This window comes from Vidua macroura, chromosome 3 (genome assembly GCF_024509145.1).
Source record: "Vidua macroura isolate BioBank_ID:100142 chromosome 3, ASM2450914v1, whole genome shotgun sequence".
NCBI classification, from domain to species: domain Eukaryota; kingdom Metazoa; phylum Chordata; class Aves; order Passeriformes; family Viduidae; genus Vidua; species Vidua macroura.
In genome coordinates this window covers 39,048,062-39,069,935 of record NC_071573.1, presented here as the reverse complement: position 1 = coordinate 39,069,935, position 21,874 = coordinate 39,048,062, and the positions used below count along the sequence as shown (strand labels likewise).

Below are 21,874 nucleotides of genomic sequence, written 5' to 3'. Positions count from 1 at the left end.
ATAATTCCACTGTTAATTCCAAACCCCTGAGACTTCAGCCCAGGAAAGAGCTCCTGGGGAGAGCCAGCCTCCACCAGGAAAACCGTGCAGGAGATAATAAATAAAAGAGACGACTGTTTATTAGAATATTCCCTCTGTGTCCTTGCTGTGGTGCCACTCACACCATTCCCAGCGGCACTTCCGAGTCCTCCCCACAGCTCCCGGTACGTGGCCACTCTGATGCCAGCAAAGTGCTGGCCTGGCTCCATCGGCTCTCCGGCTCCAAGCCCTGGCAGGGAAGCAGTGGCACATAGGGCTCCTCCACGGGGCCACTGAGCTGCTCCTCCACAATGTACCTGGTGTCCCACAGCTCGCTGGGATGCACATCCACAGCCACCAGCACCGCCTCCGCGCCGGGGGAGCCAGGCTCTGATGCCTCCCCGGCATCCAAATCAGAGTCCACTTGCGGGAAGCCAGAATCCTGCGTGGAGTCCGGGCTCTGCTCGGGAAGGCCAGTGTTGATGTAGATGATGTCCCCACATGCCTTGGCACTGGGCATGTTTTCCAGCAGCTTCTCCAGCTGGACTTTGAGCTGGGAGAAGGTGGGGCGAGTGGCAGGGTCAGCTCTCCAGCACTCAGACATTATTTCATACCTAGAAATTGGGAGAGGAATGTGGTTAACAGGGGATCCCAGCATCCCAGAATGGTTTGGTTTGGAAGGGACCTTAAAGCTCATCCAGTCCGACCCTGCTGGCATGGGCAGGGGCACCTTCCACCATCTCAGGTTGCTCCAAGCTGTCCTTGAACACTTCCAGGGATTTAGCAGCCACAGCTTCTCTAGGCAGCCTGCACTCCTCTGGATTAGGGGAGGTATGGAGACCCATTTTCCCCCCAAGTTAGGCAAGCCTTGAAATTCCCATTAATTCAAAGTGAAACAAACTCCCTCTGCTCAGGCTGTTTCCCAAGGGCATGGATTTATCAGCCCAAGCTGCTGTTAGAAGTGTGAGAAGCCTCTTCCAGTGCAGCCCTGGGATCTGTTCCCTGGAACATCCCAGCTGTGTGTGTGGGATGCCCAGTCCTTCCCTTGGCAGGTACCTGCTCCCAGGCTGGATGTCAGGGAGCCCTGGAAGCTCCCTGCATGTCCCTGCCAGCCTCTCTGCCCTCCAGCAGGCTGGATTCTTAGAGGTTCCAGCACTGCTTCCTTCAGGAACAGGCATTGGAGAGGAGCCTTTTAGGAAATGTACAACTCTGTTTATCCAGTTGGGATTCAAAGCTCTCAGCCATGGGCAGGGGGGGTTAACATTTTCAGCTCTAATGACACTGGAGAATAACTCAGCAAAGTAGCTTGAGAGAAAGGCCTCTCCTGAGGTGCTCAGAAATACAAAGGTTTGTGTATTCTGCATTTCCCCTTTCCAAGGGGACACAGATTTATAGATTTGAGGCAAAGAAGAGACTTAGAGGGAATTTTGTGGAACAAAGAGGAGCATCATTAGCCAGGACCTTTTTGGCCAAAACAAATCTAAAAATAAAGAAATAAAATACTAAAAAGTCCCATCACTGACTGTTCCTGGTAACCTTGCCAGCCCCACAAACCCATTGCTTCCTCTGAGGATATTTGTTGGGATTTTTGCTCTGCTCCAGGATCTGCTTTGCCTTAGGCACGTTGTGCAAACATTAAGGGGTTTGTTCCTAGGAAAATCCATTTTCCCAGCTGGAATCCCAGGACTCACAGCTCATCCAGGCAATCCTCAGGCTTCTTCAGGCGCTGCCCATGGAAGAGGTACTCATAGATTTCATGGTTCTGCACCCCTGGGTACGGTGTCATCCCACGCGTGGCAATCTCCCACATGGTGACGCCAAATGCCCACTGCCGGCACAAAAGGAAAAGGCCAAGGCTGAAGGGACACTTCCAGGAGGAATGAATGGAATGAACCTTTTAATGGGGAAAGGTCACTGTCTGGCATGCAAGGGAAAACGGGCAGAGCTGTGGTGCTCCAAAAATGGGAAATGACCAGGACGGAGGCATGAGGCCCACTCAAGGAACCAACTGCGCCGGCAAGTTGGCTCCAACAGCCTCCTGCGCTTCTAGGGAATGACACCAACAGGAGCATGGTGTGGCTCAGCCCAGGGGACTGTCCCTCCAGGCATGGGGACCTACCACATCACTCTTGGTGGTGTAGACACGGTCAGCCAGGGACTCAAGGGCAATCCACTTGACCGGCATCTTGGCAATGCGGCCCTGCCGATAGTAATCCCCACTGTAGATCTTCTTGGAGAGCCCGAAGTCTGCCACGCACACCGTCATGTCATCCCGCAGCCTGGGGGCAAACAGGGATCAGGACAGCCCCAGGCCACAAACCCCAGGCTAAGCTCTGTGTCTCAAAACCAAGGGAACTTTTATTGAAAGGAGCAGAGTTGTGCCATGAATCCACAGGGTTCGTCCCGTGGGATGGAGCAGAGGAAAACACTCACATGCAGTTTCGAGCTGCCAAGTCCCTGTGGAGGAAGTTCCGATTGCTCAGGTATTCCATGCCCAGGGCGATGTCCACCATGAACTTCACCAGGGTCTGTAGGGGCACAAACTGGGGAGGGAAGGTAAGGGTTACACAGTGTTGATCCAAAAGGCTTCCCTATCCAGGGCTGCCATCCCAATGGATGAGCCCACGGAAACAGACAAGCTCTCATCCCTTAGACCCTGCCATTCACTGACCCATGAGCCTGCAGGAGCTGCAGAGGTGGATTCCCTTCCCACCTCTATTCCACCCCACTCCTCTGCTCCTGGTGCTCCCTACCTGAGGGGCCATTTCCAGCCGAGAGCAGAGCAAGAAGCTGTGCAGGTCTCCATATTTCATGAATGGCAAGATCACCATGGGCTTGGGCACCTGCAGGGAGCTCAGCTCGATGCACACCCCTGGGAAACATGGACAACTCACACAGTGCCCTGGGAAAAGGGATCCAGGTCCACCAAATCCCAGCTGGAGGGTAGGAAGGGACAGCCCATACCGAGGAGCTTGATGACATTGGGATGGTCAAAGTCCTTCATGCACGCTGCTTCGCTGAGGAACTCTTCAATCTCCCTTTGGGAAAAGTTATCCACTGGGAAGCAGAGAGAAAGAAAGAGCTTTAGAATCCCAAAATGGTGCCAGGATGCTGTTCCTGAGAGAGGTACTGGAAATGTTGGTATCCAGTGGGGCAGAGAGACAACTTACACTTCATGGTCTTCACAGCCACCTTCTGTGGGGGCCCTTCAGGCTGGCTGAGCCATCCCTCCATCACAGATCCAAACTCCCCTGCACCACAGGAAAGAAGGAATCCCTTTATCCAAAGCACCACCTTTCAGGACATCACCAGATCCCTAAGATCTGGAATGCTCCAAGATGGAACCAAAAGGCTTGTTCCTCATCAGTGACAGAAGGAGGACAAGCTGGGCTCATGGAAGGTTCCCTGCCCGTGGCAGGAGGTTGGAATGAGATGAGTTTTACTCACCCTCTCCCAGGACCTTTCCCAGGCTCAGGGCATTTCTGTCCATGACAACATCCTGCAGCTTCTGCTGGAGCTCCCCGCTGACACCCAGGCTTCCCACTGCAAGAGTGGGGGACAGGAGCTCAGGTACTTCCCACCTGCTGCCATTTCCCCCTCCAGCTCCTTCCAGAGGGATAAAAACATATCCTTACGGGTCAGTTCCACAGCTCTCCGGCAGTAGGACTTCTTGGCTGTGTAGCTCACTGCCAGCTCTGAGTCATTCCTGCTGAAAGCATTCCTAAGGGAACACAAACACATCTGCTGTGGCAGCTTCAGCTGGATGAAGGAATCAGCACAGCAGGGGCAGGAGCCCAGGGGATGCATAGGAAAAGGGGAAATGAACGTTCAATTTCCTTTTTCCTGGATCAGCACCATTGCCTGCAACATCTGAGCAAAACAACAGCTCCACAAACACCACTGAACCATCAAGGAGTGAGTCACAGAGTTTGGAGCTTTTAGAGAGGAAATAGGATACTCACTTCCTACTCAAGGAGCAGGAATGCTGCTGGAGCCCTGCAGAGTCCAGCTTTGGGAAACAAAACCAGGACAGGATGCTCCAGAACTGGGAAAGCAGGGAAAGAGTGACAATAACCAGTTAGGAAAGGGATCCTTACTCGGTACCAGTTTCCAAACTGGGAGCACGGGGCAGTTAACCACTTGGGAAGTCATGAGGATGAGTGAGGAGTATTGGGTTATTGCAGGAGAAAACAGCCCTTTGTCTGTGTTTTTAAACAATGCTGGGCCATTGAACCCGGGCGTGGGATGAAGCAGGAGGGTTTCTCCGGGACATGGGATATTATGGAATCATAGAATCATGGATGAAAGGATCATCCAATCCAGCTCCTGGCCCTGCACAGAGACCCCAACAATCCCACCCAGTGCATCCCTAGGAGCATTGTCCAAACACTCCTGGAGCTCTGGCAGCCTTGGAGCTGTGACCATTCCCGGGGAGCCTGTTCAGCTCCCTCTGGGGGAAGGATCTTTTCCTAAATTCCAGCCTAACCTCCCCTGATAGAGTTCCAGCTGTTTCCTTGGGTTCAGGTCACCCTCTGGTGACCAGCGACACCCTCTGCTCTCTCATTTCCGTGCCAAAACACCTCCCCCACCAAGTTGCACAAGTTCACTTCCCTTTAAAAATAGGAATAGTGAGCAAAAGGTGAACTGCTGAGCTAAGGAAGGGAGGGGAAGGAAAAACCCACTTAGTCCCTCACCACAGGTATAAAACATGTAATTTGTGGTAACAACATCAGTCCTGGAGACAGAATCCTTGTCCCCCAATCCAGCATGGGCTGCTGGCCCCCCACCCCTTGGAAGCTGCCCTGTTTTCCATCCCCTTACCCATATTTTGTCTCCATGCATTGTTTCTGGATGACTACGGACAAGCAGAGGATGACTCCAACGGCAATTGTCCCGCAGATAAATCCCAGGGCTATGACAAAGGAGTCGGTATTCCCGGAGGCTGGAGTTGAAGAGGGGGCTGAGGTTATTAATCCTAAGAAAATATCCTGTTAATGGATCCGGTGAAAGAGTCAGCCTGCAGCACCTGGGGCTTGGGGCAGGAATTCCCAGGGGTTTTCAGTGGAGCCCAAAGGGTTACACAGGAATGAGGAAAAAAGGGAATGAGGAGTGAGGCTTTCCTACTCCCAAATCAGGATCCTTGGTTGACAGGGAAAGCATCCAAAGGAGGAGGGAGTGATGCCAAATGGCACCATGGAAAACACACCCTGGGCTATTCCCAGGATCCAGCCCTACACCTCCTTACCACTGGCAGGGATGAAGATCTCCACAGGAATGCTGAAAGGTCCCACTCCCCCCTTGGTGACAGCGGCCACGCGGATGGAGCAGGTGGCATTGGTGGCCACCACGGGCAGCACGGCCATGCTGCCATTCAGCCAGACCTTGTCAGAGACAATCTGCTGGAGAGAGGAAGGGAAGAAAATCCTGGGCTGGGGAAGGCAGGGAAACCTGAGGATTTACTGAGAATTGTCCCCTTGGCAACCTTTGGAGCTGCTTTGCTTTCCCAGCTCAGAGGAAGTACAGCACCCAGCTATTTAAAGAGAAGAATGGCCCTGTGTGCAAGGGCCAGATGGGATCAGGAACGGAGCTGAGCAGCACTTCCCGTTCAATCTGAGCATTCCTGACCCTCTCTGCTTCACAACAGCAGCAGGCAGCACCAGAAAAGAGGCAGAGAAGGATCTGGCAAGGAAGGAAAGGCTCTGGTGACATGGATTGTGACCCTCAGCCTTCATTGTGGCCAGTTTGGCCATTGAAGCCCTGTGAGCCTCAGCACCCATGGATCCATGTGCTCCTGGTAGGATTGTCCAAGTGCTCTGGAAGTAGATCCTAAGCCCAAAAACCACTCCTTCTGTTTGTGTCCAGCTAATTATAGTCCCACTTTTTATGTATTTCCTTGGCTGGTACCATGGCAGGAGGCAGCATGGCTTGGTAAAAACATAGGAGCCTTTCCCTGCAAATTCCATCCTTTCCTGGTCGTTTCCAGCTGAGAAAGTGCTGCTGCTGCTCCCTGCCGATTTCCAACTGCAAAACAGCTGCCCAGCTGCAGCCAAAACATCTGGCAGGCTGCTGTGCCCAGCAGCGCCTGGCTCCTTCTTGAACATCCCACCAAAAAAAGCAGGAGCTGAGGGGGATCAGTGGGTGAGGAGAGGGAATGGAGCTGAGGGGGATCAGTGGGCAAGGAGAGATGATGAGGGGGAATCAGAGCTCCTCAAAGGGAATCAGTTTCTGTTCCCTGTCCCAAAAAAGCCACAGAAACAGATGTGAAACACCCAGGCACGGGGAATGTGTGGGCAGCTACTGGCAGCAACAGGAGCTGGGACCTGTTTTCACCTCTGCTCCCACATTCCTGCCTTCCTCCTCCTTGTATCGACATGGGATCCTTTCCCTATCACCAGCCTAAAACTGGGATCTTTCCCTGTCCTAAAGGGCTCTGCTGTATCATCTGAGGACAGACCCAGACCATGAGCACAAAGCAGGGCTGACCTGCCAAATTTAATGGGATTTTATGAGTTTTGTGGTAGTTGAGGAATTTCTTCCCGACCCAACTCAGGCAGCCTTGGCTCCAACAAGGACTGCTGGTTAAGGAGGAAAATAAACCAAATTTGGGAATTTTCTGGTTGTTGAGAGACCTGCAGGTGGCCCTGTGACACCAAAATCTGGCTTCTCTCTGACTTTATCCTGCAAAAACTGGTGGTTATTTTGGGGCAGTCCAGATTTAGCCTGTGCATGGTCACAACTCAGGGACTTTATGGAATCATTTGCACAGAATCATTTAGGTTGGAAAGGACCTGTGAGATTATTGAGTCCAACCTTAGAAGGAGCTTTTTGAGGAGTCAGAACTCCAGTCTCGTGTTTCAGACTCATGGAAAAATTGAGAACTGGAAAAAATTTCACTCCATAAGCTGGAAAAATGGACAAAAATTAACAAACAACAACAGCAACAATAAATCTCTCAGGGCTTAAAGGGCAAGGCCTAGATTTGGCCTTTTGCTGGAGAGAGATAGCTCCTGTCAGCACTTTTTTTCCAAGTCACAAGACCATGATTTTGTTTCCCTGGCTTCATTCAGGCTGGATCTATACAGGGGAGCAAAAGGAGAACAGAAAGTGCAGCATCCAACAAAAAAATGGGGATGAGTCACTGTTTCCAGCCGGGGTCACTCCTGGCACAGAGGAACCCAAACCACAGCTGGATCCATGCCTGCTGTTATCCACAGGCCCTGGATGGGATCTTTTGCCCAGAGCCTGGGCCAACCTTGCCCTAGCAAATTCCTGCAGCTGCTTCCCAAATCCCAGAAAAGGCAAGCAGGGTGTGCCAGGTGATTTCATGCACTCACGGAGAGGCCTTTGAGCCAAAGAGTTCCTCGAGCTCTGAAATTCTGTGCTGTGGGTTAAGGAAGGGATAAATCCCATCTGAGTAAGGAACAGCTCAAAATCCAGGGAATGCAAGGCCAGGAGTGGTTTGAAGCCCACATGAAAGACCAAGATAGCAAAGAAATGAGCTCCAAAATAATCTGTGGAAGCACCAAAACCCATCTGGACATCCCTGCTGGGAATTTTTCCAGGATTTTAGCCATTCTTCTCCATTTCCTGGTGACTCACCATGCCCTCGGAGTTGTGCCACCTGTACCAGATGTGATATCCCTGGAGCTCCCCATGGATCCTCTCCAGTGATGGCTTCACCCAGTGGATCTCCAGTGAGGAGCTGGATTCATTGAAGGACACCGTGATGTTCAGCGGAGCCATGGTCGGAGCTGTGGAATCAGTGGGAAGAGAGTTGAGGGAAGCTGGGAGAAGGGGTGCAGAGATGTGGAAAAGGAGCTGGAGCTCAACCAGAAAGCCCATGAAAAAAGGGGAAGTTTCCTTTCCCACCCTGGGAGCAAAGAGGACTCCGGAGCTGCCTCTCCTCCAGAGGGATTGAGGCAGGGAAACTCTTCTCAGTCCTTACTCCCCATTTCCTACCTCCCTCCATGGTGCTGGCCGTTATCCAGGGGCTGAATGCTGACCAGCCAACCTCATTCCCGCAGGAAACACGGATGTTGTACTCTTCCATGGGCTCCAGCTGCTGGATGTGATACACATGGGGAGGCACCGAAGTGTGGAAGGGCTGAAGGGAGACGTTGCCTCTTGGAACAACTTCCTTGACCTTTAATTGGAAAATCAGTCCACAAACAGGGATTAGTCAGCAACAACCTGCAGAGAGAGATGTTGGAAAACAGGATCCAGAGCCCTGCCTCCCATTTGAACTCTGCAGGGAAAAGCTCCTGCAGGGAAAGCTCATGGCAGGACATTCACAGGGCACAGGGAGAGAGCTCCAGCACGTATGGAGCTGGGAACATTCCAGGAATGTTGGGAAGGAGGGAGGGATGATTTGCTGTTTCTTGTGGCATGGAGCAAAAGGAGCCCCAAATAAAATAACTAGGCAGCACATCCCAAATAAACAAAATAAAGCTCCTTTATTGTGCAGCACATCATTGGAAAATAGGATTTATCTTCATGGGATGTAATAGGACTAATCCCAATCCTTGTCACATTTAGCAGCATGGATGAATTCAACATCCCAAAAAAAAGTCCTGCTTTTCACATAAAGACAAATTTATGGATGTGGAGTCCCCATGGAGCTGCCCACAGAGCCACTGCAGCTTTCCAGGAAACATCTCATTTTGTGGGAAGCACTACCTGGATTGGGACAGAGGGGGGAAAGAGGGAAAAGCAAGAACAAGGACAACCCAATCCATGTGCCCAGGGCTGTGCACTCCTCTGAAAAGGCTCCATCTGTGATTTTGGGATGGCAGGACACCTATCCTTGTGCTCAATCAAAAGAGCTCCTCATGGTATCCCAGGATGGTCTCAACATCTGTTTTACAGCCAAAATACAAAGGAACAGCCTTCATCCTCAGGTTTTCATGGAGAAATTCCCAGAAATGCTCCACATGGTTCTCTGAAAGACTCTGCAAGCCTGGGGTTCCTGCAGCCACACACTTGTCCTGGTCACACACTTCCCAAGCAGCATTCCCAAAGTCAGCATTTGGAGGGGCAGGTTTCCCTCAGCTCCCCATTCCTTACATATAATGGGAAGGAGCTGAGGGGTTGCCTGTCTCCTGAAAAAGTCTGGGAATGCCACCTCCATCCCCAGGCTGTCACAAGATGCTCTGAGAGAGGCAAGCAATGACCAGAGAAACACACACAATGCTTCCGGGACCAGACATCCTGAGCATCCAGCCTGATCCTCAATTGTCTTCTGAGAATAACCCACCAAATCCATAGATTTTTGAACAAAATCAGGATGTTTGCAAACTGCAACAGTTGGAATTGGCAGGTGGGCCAGTTGCAGCCCTCAGTCAATGAGTCACTGGCTCAGTGGGCCCAGGGATTATCCAAGGGGACAGCAGCAAAAGGGCTGAGTCACAGCTATGTTCTTGCCAGAAACCCTCTCCTGTTTTCCACTTTCAAAGGCTATTTCCTACAAACAGACCATGAATGTTAAGTCATAGGAAATTCCTTGGCTCTCCACCCCACTTCCCAAGCTCCGGCTGGAAGGTAGCAGCAGGACATGGTGCTAATATTAGCCCTGGTAGATTTTTTCCCTGAAATTCCTTTCACTTTTACCTGGCTTCAAAGGTCTCCTCTCTCCACATATTATCCCAGATGGAGTGGAGATTTTCCAGGATAAAAATCATATCCATGAGACAGCAAGATGGGCTTGGACTGGCAAAGCCAGCCACATGCAGCAGGTGGAAAATGCCTGCAGGCTCTACCCATGGAGGTGGAGTTCCCTGAGTTCTCCAGGACACAGGCAAACCCTCAGCTCCTTCCCAGGAGTGGAGAGCTGAGGGAAACCTGCCCCTCCAAATCCTGACTTTGGGAATGCTGCTTGGTTGGGAAGGGTTTGACCAGGTTCATAAAACACATGACAACTTGACTGTGTTGCCCAATGGAAAGGGGCTCCAAGGAAGCTGGAGAGGAACTGGGAACAAGGGCATGGAGTGACAGGACAAGGGAGAATGACTTCCCACTGCCAGAGGGCAGGGATAGATGGAATATTGGGAAGAAAATATTCCATGTGAGGCTGTGGCATAAGCTGCCCAGAGAGGCTGTGGCTGCCCCATCCCTGGAAGTGCCCAAGGCCAGGTTGGAGCAACCTGGGGTAGTTCAAGGTGTTGGAAGGGAGTTGGAACTGGATGATCTTTAAGGTCCTTCCAACCCAAACTATTCCAGGACTCCATGAAATCTGTGCAGCTCATGCCAAACACCACCAACTTCCACCTGCCTCAGAGCATCCATGTGGGGGAGTTGCAGGGATATGGGAATTCTGGATGCTTACCTGGACACTGCAGCTGTTCAAGGCAGAGAAGGCATCAAAGCCCGGCACCCAGGATATCCTGATGCCATGGGCTGTCCTGTTGAGGACCTGCACACTGACGGGTGCCAATGGAATTCCTGCAGGGAGAAGCCAAGGGCAGTCAGCTGGAAGCCTAAACACAAACCTGGCATGGTTGCTTTTCCCTGGAGCTCCCAGGGCTCAGTGTGTGACCCCACATCCGAATTCTGCGGATGTGCTGGACCACCGGATAGGGAACCACAAAAATGTCACTTTCAGGACTATTTTGGCCATTTCTATATTTGTGACTACTCTGGGCAGCTTAAAGACCATGATTTATTTTGGGAAACACCTTCCTTACGTTGCTGGAGCAGCTCCCATCAGGAATGTCAGCAATTTCCACTGTTTCCTATGGAAAATTCCTATGGAGCACCACCCTGGTTATGAAGGAAGGAAAGGAGCGATGCAGCCCTTCCGAATCCTGCTTTGAAGCTGACAGTTTTGCTTTCAAATTTAGATTTTGGTGCTCCCTCCCCCATCCTGGTGCTGGGATGACCAAACCGGGATGACCACGTTACAACCAGATCCTGCTGGATGTTAATTATAGGACTGAAGCCAAAATCTCCCTCAGCTTGTGAAGGATGAGTGCTGGGATGTGCTGGACACAGGGGTTTAACAGGGAATGGGAACTGACCTTTGATGTTGACCTGGCCCGGGCTGGATGCAGTCAGGCCTTTGCTGTTGTGGGCCTCGCAGCTGAACAGCGCCGGCTTGTTGAGTCCTGCCGGGAAAACACAGCCCCATTCCCTGGATATCCCAAAAGCATCCCAATCCCACCAGCTTCCCACCAGCAAACACTCAAGGTTTCCTTTCTTAGCCCATTTTCACTTCCCTCTGTGACACTTCTGCTGCCAGTGCCTGGGGGTGACTCCAGGCTCCAGCTGCCCCACACGTGTGCCATCCCCATTGGACCCGGAACAGCAGGGATGTCCCTAAGGAGCCCTTGCACAAGCTCCTGAGGAAGGGGTTGTTTTCCCTCCAAAAGGGGAAAGGCAGAAAGCAGAAGAGTCCCTGCCATGGCCTGGTCAGATGATTTAGTGCTGGTCAAGGATTGCTCAAATCCCCCAGTTAATGGCAGAGAAGGACCACTGGAAATACCCAAGGGCGGATTCTCCCAGCCTGGGTGAGGTGACCCTGGGCTTGGGATGCCTGTCCCATGCCAATGTGGATGTGGGAAGTGTTGGCTCATCCCAGCAGTGCCTCAGGGTGCCAGGGCTCCTGAGACAGGAAAAGCTCTGCTCCAATGACCCAATCTAGCAGGTGCCAGGTGGATGCAAGGACATCCAAGAGGAATGAGTCACTTCTTCAGGCTTTCACTGTCTTTTTAAGGCCACCTGCCACTGGATGCCAAGACCGGGCAATTATAGCCCAGCTCTTAATTAACCACCAGCCTCCTCCTCACAAGCAAAGCAAGAAATACCCCATCTTTTGCCTCTGCAGCAAAACCAGAGTGGGGGTTTATGGGACACCAAGGATTTTTCTCCCTGTGTCCCACCAGCTGTCACGGACACACAGCACAGGGGGCATCCCAAACTCTTGCAGATACACAAAGTGGGTACTAATATTCCAGCAGCCCAGGAGAGCAGCCAGGTTCCTGTTGGCACAGCCAGAGGCTGGTGGAAAAATCTACTGCTTGCTCAGGAAAGAGTTGGTTGAGTATGCTGCCTCTTCCAAGGACAGGATTGCTGGCAGCAGCCAGAAGGGGGCAGATGGGGCTTCCTGCCCCAGAGGGGCCCCAGGACTGTGCATGGCACGGGAACAGCCCCTCCTGGCAAGGACCAGCTCTGGGACAGCACAAGGCACATTCCCAGCTGTGGTGTCCCACACCAGGGACACTCCCAGCTTACCTGGCACAGTCAGGACTGATGGGGAGATGTGGGGTTTCTGGTTGACCTGGATATTGTTCTGGAACCAGTAGATCTCCACAGGCTCTGGAGGTCCCACAGCCTGGCAGGTCAGGTTGAAGGGGCTGTTCCTGGTGACATTCAGCTGCTCGGGCTGACGGATGAAGTGCGGGAGACCTGGATGGACACAGGGAAGCAAAGAATTCCCTATTTCTGGCTCCCTGGTCACTCAGCCAGGACACAACTCCACAGCTGCTCCAGCTCACCTTCCAGCTGCACCAGGATGGGATCGGACACCACCTCCACGCCAGAGATGTTGAGTTTGCAGACATAGGAACCGTTATCCGAGCGCTGGGCACCGAGGATGCTGCTGGACAGAACAGACACCACCTCAAGGCTCGTGGCTTCCCATCTTCCTTGGGAGCCAGCCCTCAGGGCATCCCTCATTCCCACCGGCTCCAGCTCCAGAAGGCCAGAAGGCCGGCAGCACTCACCTGAAGGTGGAGGTCATGGCCACCTCCTCCTCATCAAGGATCTCAAAGTGGCTGCTGGCGATGCGATCCAGCACATGCAGCTCCCTCCCATCCTTCCAGAGGGAAATTCCTGGGGCGTCGGGCCGGAGCAGCTCCTGAGGCACTTGGATGGAGCAGTTGAAGGTGACATCCTTGTGCTCGTTGATGACCACGTGTCGCACCGTGGGGTTGAATCTGAGCTGTCCAACAGAGCTGCCTGGGGGTTCCTCCCTGGTGCTCCGGTGGGGCCAGTGGCTGAGCAGGCTCCGCTGGGAATGCCGGGAATGTGCCAACAGGTACACCCTCACACCTCCTCCGTCAGCATCCTCTGCAAGGGAACACCTGTGGTTTGTCACCACCACCAGCAAGTCTGGGAGACCTCGCAGCAAAACAACTCCACTGCTTCCAAGAAAAATTAAAGGCAGCTCATTTCCATTTCCCAAAATGTTGTCCCAGGATTCTGTACAGGTAGCACCTCTAAAAAAGTCCTTTTTAAAACAAACGGGAGCAGCCCAAGCTAAAGAAAACATTCAGCCATGTTTCTTTGGGAAGGGGACAGGCAGGAGCTATTCCTGATGCATTATACCCCCGGGACTGGAATATGAAAGGATCCCTGGGCAGCAGGAATTTGGGACTTTACTCCAGCAAACCCCTTGCAGGGCCTCATCTGAAGCATTTTCAGCTGAGGCAGAGGAAGAACTCCCAGCTGGAATTTTGCTGATTTTAGGCTCTGCCAGGAGCCTGTCCCTTCCCAGGACAGGGAGAGTGGGACATGCTCTGAGTCAACTTTTGCTAAGTGCCTCCACTCACTGCCTCTCCCAGGAAAAGAGCTGCAGACAGATGAAAAAAATACCTTTGGACAGTGTATAGGAGTCAGCTGCTGTTCAATGTTGCTCTCCCAGGGTCTTCTCCCACATTTTTTTCCCAAGGGAAAGCTCTTTTTGAGGACTTCATACCCCCACCTCCAAATTGCCAAACGGCATTTTCCCCCTCCCTCCCAGCACTTCCCACCCAGCCACGGCTGAGATGAAGAGCAGCTCCACTTAAAGCAATTCTCTTCCAAAAATATGTGTATTTTTGAGATCAGATCTAGGGGATCCACCACATGGAGGCTGGTTTTCCTGGACCATTTCTGAGTTTCCTGAGACTTTCCCAGCCACTAGCAATCCAAGCCGAGTGGTAAATCTCCCTTTCAGCAAGCAAAGGCATTGTGCCAGACAGGAATTTCAATGAAATTAATTCCCTTTTCCAAGAAAGAAAAGCCAAACAACCACTCACTGTTTAAAAGATAAAGAAAGCACAGTTTTTATTGAACCTGAGCTCAGCTGAGTTTGTTTTTGGGCAGGTTTTAGCCCTCAAACATCAAACAACAAGTTTTTAAAGCTACGTCATCACTGTTGTGAGTAATGGGGCACGAGCCTGGTGTGTTCTTCCCAGAGCCAAGAAACACAGCCCAGTTTTGAGGTTGGATATATCCCTTTGCTAAATCTCTTCCTATTTTTAACCCTCAAGAAATGCTGTTTGAGGACAGAATGCCAGCAGGGTTTTTCAGTCCAGAGGGAAAGGGGAGGCTCTCCCCGCCTCTCCCGCAGCACAATGGGTTTCCCTTTCAGTAAAAAACAAAACGAGCTGCAGCTTTTCCAACCTGCGTCTTTGAGCCTCCCAAACCAACACAAACAGAGTCCATGTGACTGCTGCAAAGCTGTAGGGACGGCCTTGCTTTCACACTAATTAAGTGGGAAGAGGTGTTTGCTGGCCCGGGAATGAAATACTTTCCTCTCTGAATGTGAGTACAGGAATTCCTCATCTCCAACACTGCCTTTGGGTACCCCAGAAATTTGGGATGGGGATATACTCATGCCACTTTGGAGGGGACTCGCCCGGTGTGGCAGGACAGCTCTTGCTTGAGTCCAGACCAGTTAGGCTGGCTCTAAATCCAGGCTAAAGCCAGGGAGCTGCAAGCCTGGCTTGCCTGTGTGGGTGCCAGAGCAGCTCCCGTCCTAACCATCGCCAGGCCTGAGGCAAAATCTGGCATGGAAATCAAACCACTTGCAAGGGCACTGCTGCTCTCCTGAAACACCTGGAACTGCAGCAAAATTCCAGGGCAAACAGAGGCAGATCTTGCTGCACAGGTCCTGTGTGCCTTTCTCCCTGGAGAGAGGTATTTTAGCAGGAAAATCGGGCAGAATACTTCATTAGGAATGAAGAAGAATAAGCACATCCCATGACTGAAAAAAGAAGGTCTTTACTGCAGTAATGATGCATCCAGGTCTGCCAAAACGCTGGCTGCATCCCTAGCCCTAGAATTCCCACTGCTGGGAGTAATTCACCTGCTGAAAACAGCTTCTCCTGAGGCACTGTTGAGAAGGAGGAATGAGGAGCCCCTGCCTGTGGGGTTTCCAACCTCCCATTCCCTGGGAGCTGTGGTAGACCTGGAAGTGTTAACGTTGGACTCAATGATCTTTTCCAAGCCAAACAACTTGGAAAAGATGATTGTAAGAAATTAATTTTCCCCAGGGCCACAACTGAATCCAAAGACATCTTCCTTATTCAAACACCTTTTGTACAAACCAGCCCAGGATTCCTGGTTACATCCACAGAGAGTTCCCCTCACTTCAGGCTCCTGCTGTGACAGTCAGGACTTTAACTCCTCCCTGCCCAAAGCAAACACTGACATTCCTGCCTTCCCTGCTAAATTCCATCTGCACAGCGACTCCGAGACCCCCCAGCACCCCTGAGGTCCCCCAGCAGCTCCCAAAGGTCGGACAGCCCTGATCACAGGATTTTTGAAAGCCCAAAAATTACTTTATCTCCTCATTTCTTTCAGCAAATGGAGTTGAAAAGCCACCAAACTGCCTGCAATGCAAAGCTCCACAAACCGTGGTGATTCCCGAGGATTTTTCTCACCATCACTACATAGCTGGCTCATGACTAACGGGATAAATCCCAGACCGATCTGCCACAATTTGTGGTCCCTGCCTGTCGTGGTGTTCCCGGCAAGCAGAGGCACATCAAGCAGTGAAGTACTGGGGCAGGACTACGCTGCGGAGGCAGAGCTTTGTCCTGGGACAGCCAGACTCTGTCCCAGGACATCCAAATCTTACGTCCCAGAAGAGCCAGATCCTGTGTTCCAGGACAAGAAAGTCGTGTGTCGCAGGACAGCCAGACCGCGTGTTCGAGGACAGAGAAACCATGTGTCCCGGGACAGCCAGACCGTGGGTCCGAGGACAGACAAACCGCGTGTCCCAGGACAGCCAAATCCTGTGTCGCAGGACAGCCAGACTGTGTGTCCCGGGACAGCCAAACCCCGTGTACCAGAGCAGCCAGACCCGCTCCGGGTTGAGATGCGGCCAGAAACCCCTCGGGAGATCCCTGCGCAGCTTTTCCTCGGGACCCACTGGGCGCTCAGCGGGCGCGCAGCGCCCATGGTGTCCACGCCACAGCCCGGCCCGGAGCAGCGCCCGCGGGGAAAGCGCTCTCCGGACAAGCTACACTCGCCGCCCCCCGTCCCGGGGCCGTCCCCGACTCCCTCCGTGCCCCCTGCGGACTCACCGGCTCCTCCGCGGGGCGGGCGCAGGGCCGCCAGAAGCGCCCAGAGCAGCGCCAAGAGCCCGCCGCCCATCGCCCGCCGGCACCGCCAGCGCCACCGCCTCGTTCCGCCACCGGGACTGGCACCGCTCCGCCACCGGGAAGAAGGCTGGCAGCGGCAGCGCTCCGCCGCCGCCACCAGGCGCAGGACTGGCAGTGGCCCCCGTAATGGGACGCGCACCGCTGCGCCGCTCCGCCGCGCTCGGGGGCCGCCAGCGCCGCCGCCCCGCCCCCGGCCCGGCCCCGGCCCGCCTCCCGGCGGAGGAGGGAGCGGGCAGCACCGGCGCTACCGTGCTGAGAACGCTCCCCGAGGACTGCGGGGCCACCGCTGAGCCCTGTCCCCAAGGGTCACACGGCTTTTACACCCCTCCGCCGTGGGGATTCACCATTTCCCTGGGCAGCTGTGCCAGGGCTGGACAGTCCTTTCTGTGAAGGAATTTTTCCAATGTCCAGCCTAAACCTCTCGTGCCACAGCTTGAGGCCGACTCCTCTTGTCCTGCCACTTGTTACCTGGGAGCAGAGACCGACTTTCACCTGGCTACAACTTCCTCTGTCCCATCCCCGGCAGTGTCCAACTTGGATGGGGCTTGGAGCAACTTCGGCTAGTGGAAGGTGCCCCTGCCCATGGCAGGGAATGGGATGAGTTTTAAAGTCCTTCCAACCCAAAGCATTCTATGATTCAGAAACTTGTAGAGAGTGATAAGGTCCCCCCTGAACCTCCTTGTCTCCAGGCTGAGCCTCCACCCCCAGCTCCCCCAGCTGCTTCTGGTGCTCCAGACCCTTCCCCACCTCCACTCCCATCTCTGGACACACTCCAGCACTTCTAAGTCTTTCTTTTCATGCAGGGCCCAAAACTGCCCCCAGGATTTGAGGCCTCACCAGTGGTCACACAGGGGGATAGTCACTACCATGGTCCTGTGGCCACATCACTCCCATTGGCCTCCTTAAGCACCTGGGCATGCCTGGGATTGTGCTCAGCCACTGCACACCTCGGACCTTTCCTAGCCACTCAGCCCCAGCCTGCAGCGCTCCATAGGGTTGTTGTGACCCAAGCACAGGACTGTCACTTCCCCCTATGGAATCTCACCCCATTGCCCTCTGGCCTGTCCAGCGTGGGAATGCTGTGCTGAAGGCACTGCTCCTTCTCACCTGGCCCACACCAGCAGCATAACAGGGGACAGGGACAAAACCAAGGAAAGGAAGAAGACCCAGGTGAAACCAACATGAGCCATTAACCCAAGGCAAACTGAACACATCTCTTGTGGCATGGGAAGGAAACAAGGGAGTTTCTGGATATTCAGACCCTGCCCCAACACTGGCCTTGCATGGGGACATTTGGGACCAAGGTGTATCAAGGTCATGAATGTTCCCCCTGCCCGCTGCCCCATGGGAAGGGACTGGGATTTGGGGAACCAGCATCCTGATGATGTGGCTGAAAGGCACTCGTATTTCTCTGCACCAACTTTTCTGCTCCCTGAACCTGTGACACAAGTCACTGCCTGCTGTACTCTTCCCAAAGAATAGAACCATACCTAACCCACTTTGAAGCCTTTTCCATCTGGGAAGAAAAACCTCCTTAAGCTCAGCGAAAAAACTCCAACAAACCACTCCCAGTCTTCTTTGACTTGCAAAGCTGCTTATTCACTGCACATTCCCAGGCTTTGGTGACAGAGATTGAATTTTCCTCCCAGCTTCCCACATATTGAAGCCATCAGCAGCCAAGGAAGGGCTTATGGACTTGGAGGCCCTGAGGAAAGAGAAGGAAAACTCACTAAAACTGCCGCAAGAAGTTGGAGCATCTTCCATGCAGATCCAGCAGCATTGCTTTTCCTTCAGATGTTGGGCACATTCCCTGTGGATCCAGCATCCCTCAGGGAGCAGGACGAGACTAGGGACAGACATTTGTCCCTGTCCAAGACTGAGCACCAAGATGTTTCCTATTACCATCCCAGTAGCAGTTGCATCTGGACAGTTTTCCTTATCTCCTGTTAATAGGCCCATCAATGTCTCGCCTCATGATTCAGAGATAACACTCTCCAAGAGCCAGTTCTGTTTAACAGGTGATTAAGAACACACCTTGTGACTCAAAATAACATCAGCCCATTGTGAGATGCTCTGCCCAGGGGGAGAAGCTAGGCATTCCCACCTGGATAAATCCAGGAATTTCTAGACAGAAAGGCAGCCTTTCCACAGGTTTCCAAGAAGACAGAGCAACCACATCTGCCACTCCAAGAGGACTGCAGCCACTCCAATTTGGACCGCTATCAGCACGCTGGCCAAAGGGGTGTCAGGTTGTATTCTGACTTTGCCAGTGGTCTTCCTTTTGTATCATTGTGTGTATTTTTGTCTTTTGTTTTCCCTTTTCCCAATAAATTGTATTTCTGACTTGGAGTCTCTCACTGGTTTTGCTTTCAAACCAGAACAGTCCCATGCCTGTCATTTGTGGTCAGCCTTTGCCACATGAGTGCACTTTGATCTGGCTGCATTCCTTGCTGCTCCTGCTGCCTTTGCAATTTTCAGAAACAAAGCAATGGAAAAGCTTTTGGACTTTTTGGGCTGCAGAGTGGGAAGGGCCCTTGCATCAGGATAGTCACCCCACTAACACGGGCTGAGGAAGAGAAGCAGATTGTGCAAAAGAGGAATTAAAAAAATAAACAAGAACATGCAGGACCATAAAGAGGATTTCACCAGCTCCCAAAAATCCCCTGATTTGGGTAATTTCTTTGCAGCAGGTTGGGTTCTGCTCCAGCTCCAGAGGGTTTGTTGCACAACCTGACGTGAGGAAGAGGCTGATGCATGGAGAGGGAGGAAAAAGTCAGAGAGGAGAAATCAGAGGAGAAACTCAGGTGAGGTCTGTGATAGGAAAGGCCTGGAAGCAGCTGGCAAGAGCCAGTCTGACCCCTTTGGCTCTTGGATACCTCAATGCTATCCTCCTGCTCTTCACGGCATATGGAATACTGGAGTGGCCTTTTTTGGAGCGGGTGATGGATTTCCAACCTCAGAGCCCAAACTCAACAGTTGCTGGGGGGTATCCCCACAAACCACTCACAGTTTTTGGCCCCTGACTCACCAGATCTCCCCAAGCAGCATCCCCTGTTCCCAATGCCCAGGGTTGGGAATCAGGTGGCATTTGGCCCTAAGAATACCTCCTGGGGCAGCGGGAGAGGGAAAAAGGCAACTGATATCAAAGGAAGGAGGGACAACCTTTCCTGGAAACAAAGTCTCCCTGCCTGAGCAGCAGGATCAGCCCTGAACCAGCTAAACCAGTCACTACCCAAGGTTATCAAATCCACCACCAGCAAGGAGGAATCCATGTTTTCCTGCTGTGTCCTGCACCAGAGGGAGAGATCCTTATCCTCACAGCTTCTCCTGCCTGGGTGAGAAGGTCCCAGAAGATCCTTCTCCACAGGGATCCTCAGCTCTTCCTTGGCGGGATCCCAGCGATGCAGGTGCCTGAGTCTGACCCCTTTTTTGCAGTTTCACTTCAGAGCATCGATTCCGTTCCCTCACCAGACTTTTGGGAGACCTCAGAGTCAACACAGCCTTTGGGAAATCAGATTGTTTAACAGAAATGGCACTTGGCAATCAGACTTGTGAGCTTTTGTCTGCTGAGGGTTCCCCCCTCCTCCCCCCCCCCCCCCACACTATTTCTGTGTTTTTATTTTCATTTTGCTAAATCATTCCTTTATTCCTGCTTCCTCTTTGGGCCTATTTTTATTTCAATTTGCAGGGGCTCCTGTTCTTTCAAATGCCAAACTCCTTTGGCAACATGTCTTTAGCTGAGGGCAGCTGGCCCGTTCGTGCTCAGTGCTAAACCCCAGGCACAGGATGCAGCTCCCAAACAATTTGCAGGGGAAAACGGAACATTTTGTGATGCCACGAAAATGCCTTTGTCTTGCTGTGCCTGCTCTGGGCACTGGGACACGCTACGGCTCTTACCGGGCACATCCTGTCCCTTGGTTCAGCTGGTTCTTCCCAGAACAATTTCTCCTGCTCTGCAAATCACTTTGCAAAAGCAAGGGTTGGACATTGGCTTTTCCCATCCTGCTTCTCCTTTCTGAGAAGTGCTTCTGTCCCGACTTAAACCAAAGAACCCCAAACCCCCATGTCAAGTATGTTTTCGATTCATCCACAGCTTCTCCCTTCTTTGATTATTGTGAAACTCATGTCTTGAAAATAAATCATTTGCTCTTTCAGTTCCCTACTCCATACAGGTTTTAGAGGAAGGTTAGAAGGGATATTGGGAAGAAATCCTTCCCTGGGAGGCTGAGGAGGCCCTGGCACAGGTTGTCCAGAGATTCTGTGGCTGTCTCATCCCTGGAAGTGTCCAAGGCCAGGTTGCATGGGGCACAAATCCTATGAGAACAGAAAGGGTTGTAAAGCACTGCAAGAGGCTGCCCAGGGAAGTGGTAGAGTCATCATCCCTGGAACTGTTCAAAAAAACCGTGTGGATGTGGCACTTGAGGACATGGTTTAGTGGTGAACATGGTGGTGGTGATGGCTGATGGTTGGACTTTATGATCTGAAACGTCTTTCCCAACCTTAGCTCCTATCCAGGAGGGAGAGGGGATGGCACAATCTCCCTCCACTCCAGACAGAACAGCCCCTCCTGTGTGCCAGAAGCCAGGATTTTAGCTGGGATAAGTCAGCAGAGCCCAGATTTACATAGATTTATGCTAAGCACATGGAATGGTGGCAAGAGGGTTGTACCCATGCCCAGAGTGGCTGCAGAAGCCTCATCAGTCCCACAAAGTAGCTTCTTAAGCACCGTATCAGAGAATTCCAGAATCCCAGAATGTTTTGGGTTGTAAGGGACCTTAAAGATGATCCAGTCTCACCCCTTGCCATGGGCAGGGACACCTTCCCCTCTTCCAGGGTGCTCCAAGCCCTGTCAACTTGACTTGAACACTCCCAGGCATGGGGCAGCCACAGCTTCTCTGGGCTAATATCCATGTCTCAAAAACAGATGGCCATGGAGCCGAATTGTTGGGAATAACGGGCAAGGATCTTTGGTACTAAATGCCAGGGAAATGAGCAAGATGTAACTGGAGAAGGGGCCATGCAGAAGTAGGGCAGGGCTTTTCTGGAACAAACATCCTTGTTCCAGTTCAGGAGACACAACAACAACAAGAGATCTTCAGCACAGAATTCTTTCTTCCTTTATTTCGGAGCCCCTTCAGGCACTGGAAGAGGCTCTAATAACTCCCTGGAGGCTTCTCTTTTCCAGGTGAACACTCCCAATTCTGATGGAGATTGAGGCTAAGATTCCTTCTTCATCCCACCTCCTCTCTGAAAAGTAGTTTAGGAAACAAGAGGGTTCATTCTGAATCTCCCTTACCCTTTCCTGCCTTTTACATCCCTGGCTTCCATCAAAATCACTCTACATGGATTCTGATTATTCTTTATCCTGGGATGCTGGGATGATTTGGGTGGGAAGGAACCTTAAACATGATCCAGTTCCTTGGCATGGGCTGGGAAACCTTCCACTATCCCAGGTTGCTCCAACCTGGCCTGGGACACTTCCAGAGGGCAGC

General features: G+C 52.3%; 1 protein-coding gene across 4 annotated transcripts; it reads right to left on the bottom strand.

The window, feature by feature from the left end:
- Positions 1-101: 101 nt before the first annotated feature.
- On the bottom strand, positions 102-16,461 carry MERTK (MER proto-oncogene, tyrosine kinase). Of its 4 annotated transcripts, none has more exons than XM_053972513.1 (19): positions 16,305-16,461; positions 12,735-13,080; positions 12,507-12,610; positions 12,244-12,417; positions 11,031-11,117; positions 10,340-10,455; positions 7,978-8,161; positions 7,618-7,769; positions 5,264-5,417; positions 4,840-4,993; positions 3,654-3,739; positions 3,466-3,561; positions 3,189-3,269; positions 2,983-3,075; positions 2,772-2,890; positions 2,452-2,561; positions 2,138-2,297; positions 1,710-1,846; positions 102-632 (listed from the first exon to the last, which is right to left on the bottom strand). In XM_053972513.1, the coding sequence occupies exons 1-19, from the start codon at positions 16,372-16,374 to the stop codon at positions 158-160; spliced, it is 2,898 nt and encodes a 965-aa protein (XP_053828488.1). In that variant the 5' UTR covers positions 16,375-16,461; the 3' UTR covers positions 102-157. The 4 variants fall into 4 exon arrangements, with proteins under 4 accessions (XP_053828488.1, XP_053828491.1, XP_053828490.1 ...); XM_053972516.1 differs by having other exon boundaries at positions 4,840-4,960; XM_053972515.1 differs by having other exon boundaries at positions 5,264-5,414.
- Positions 16,462-21,874: the final 5,413 nt, after the last annotated feature.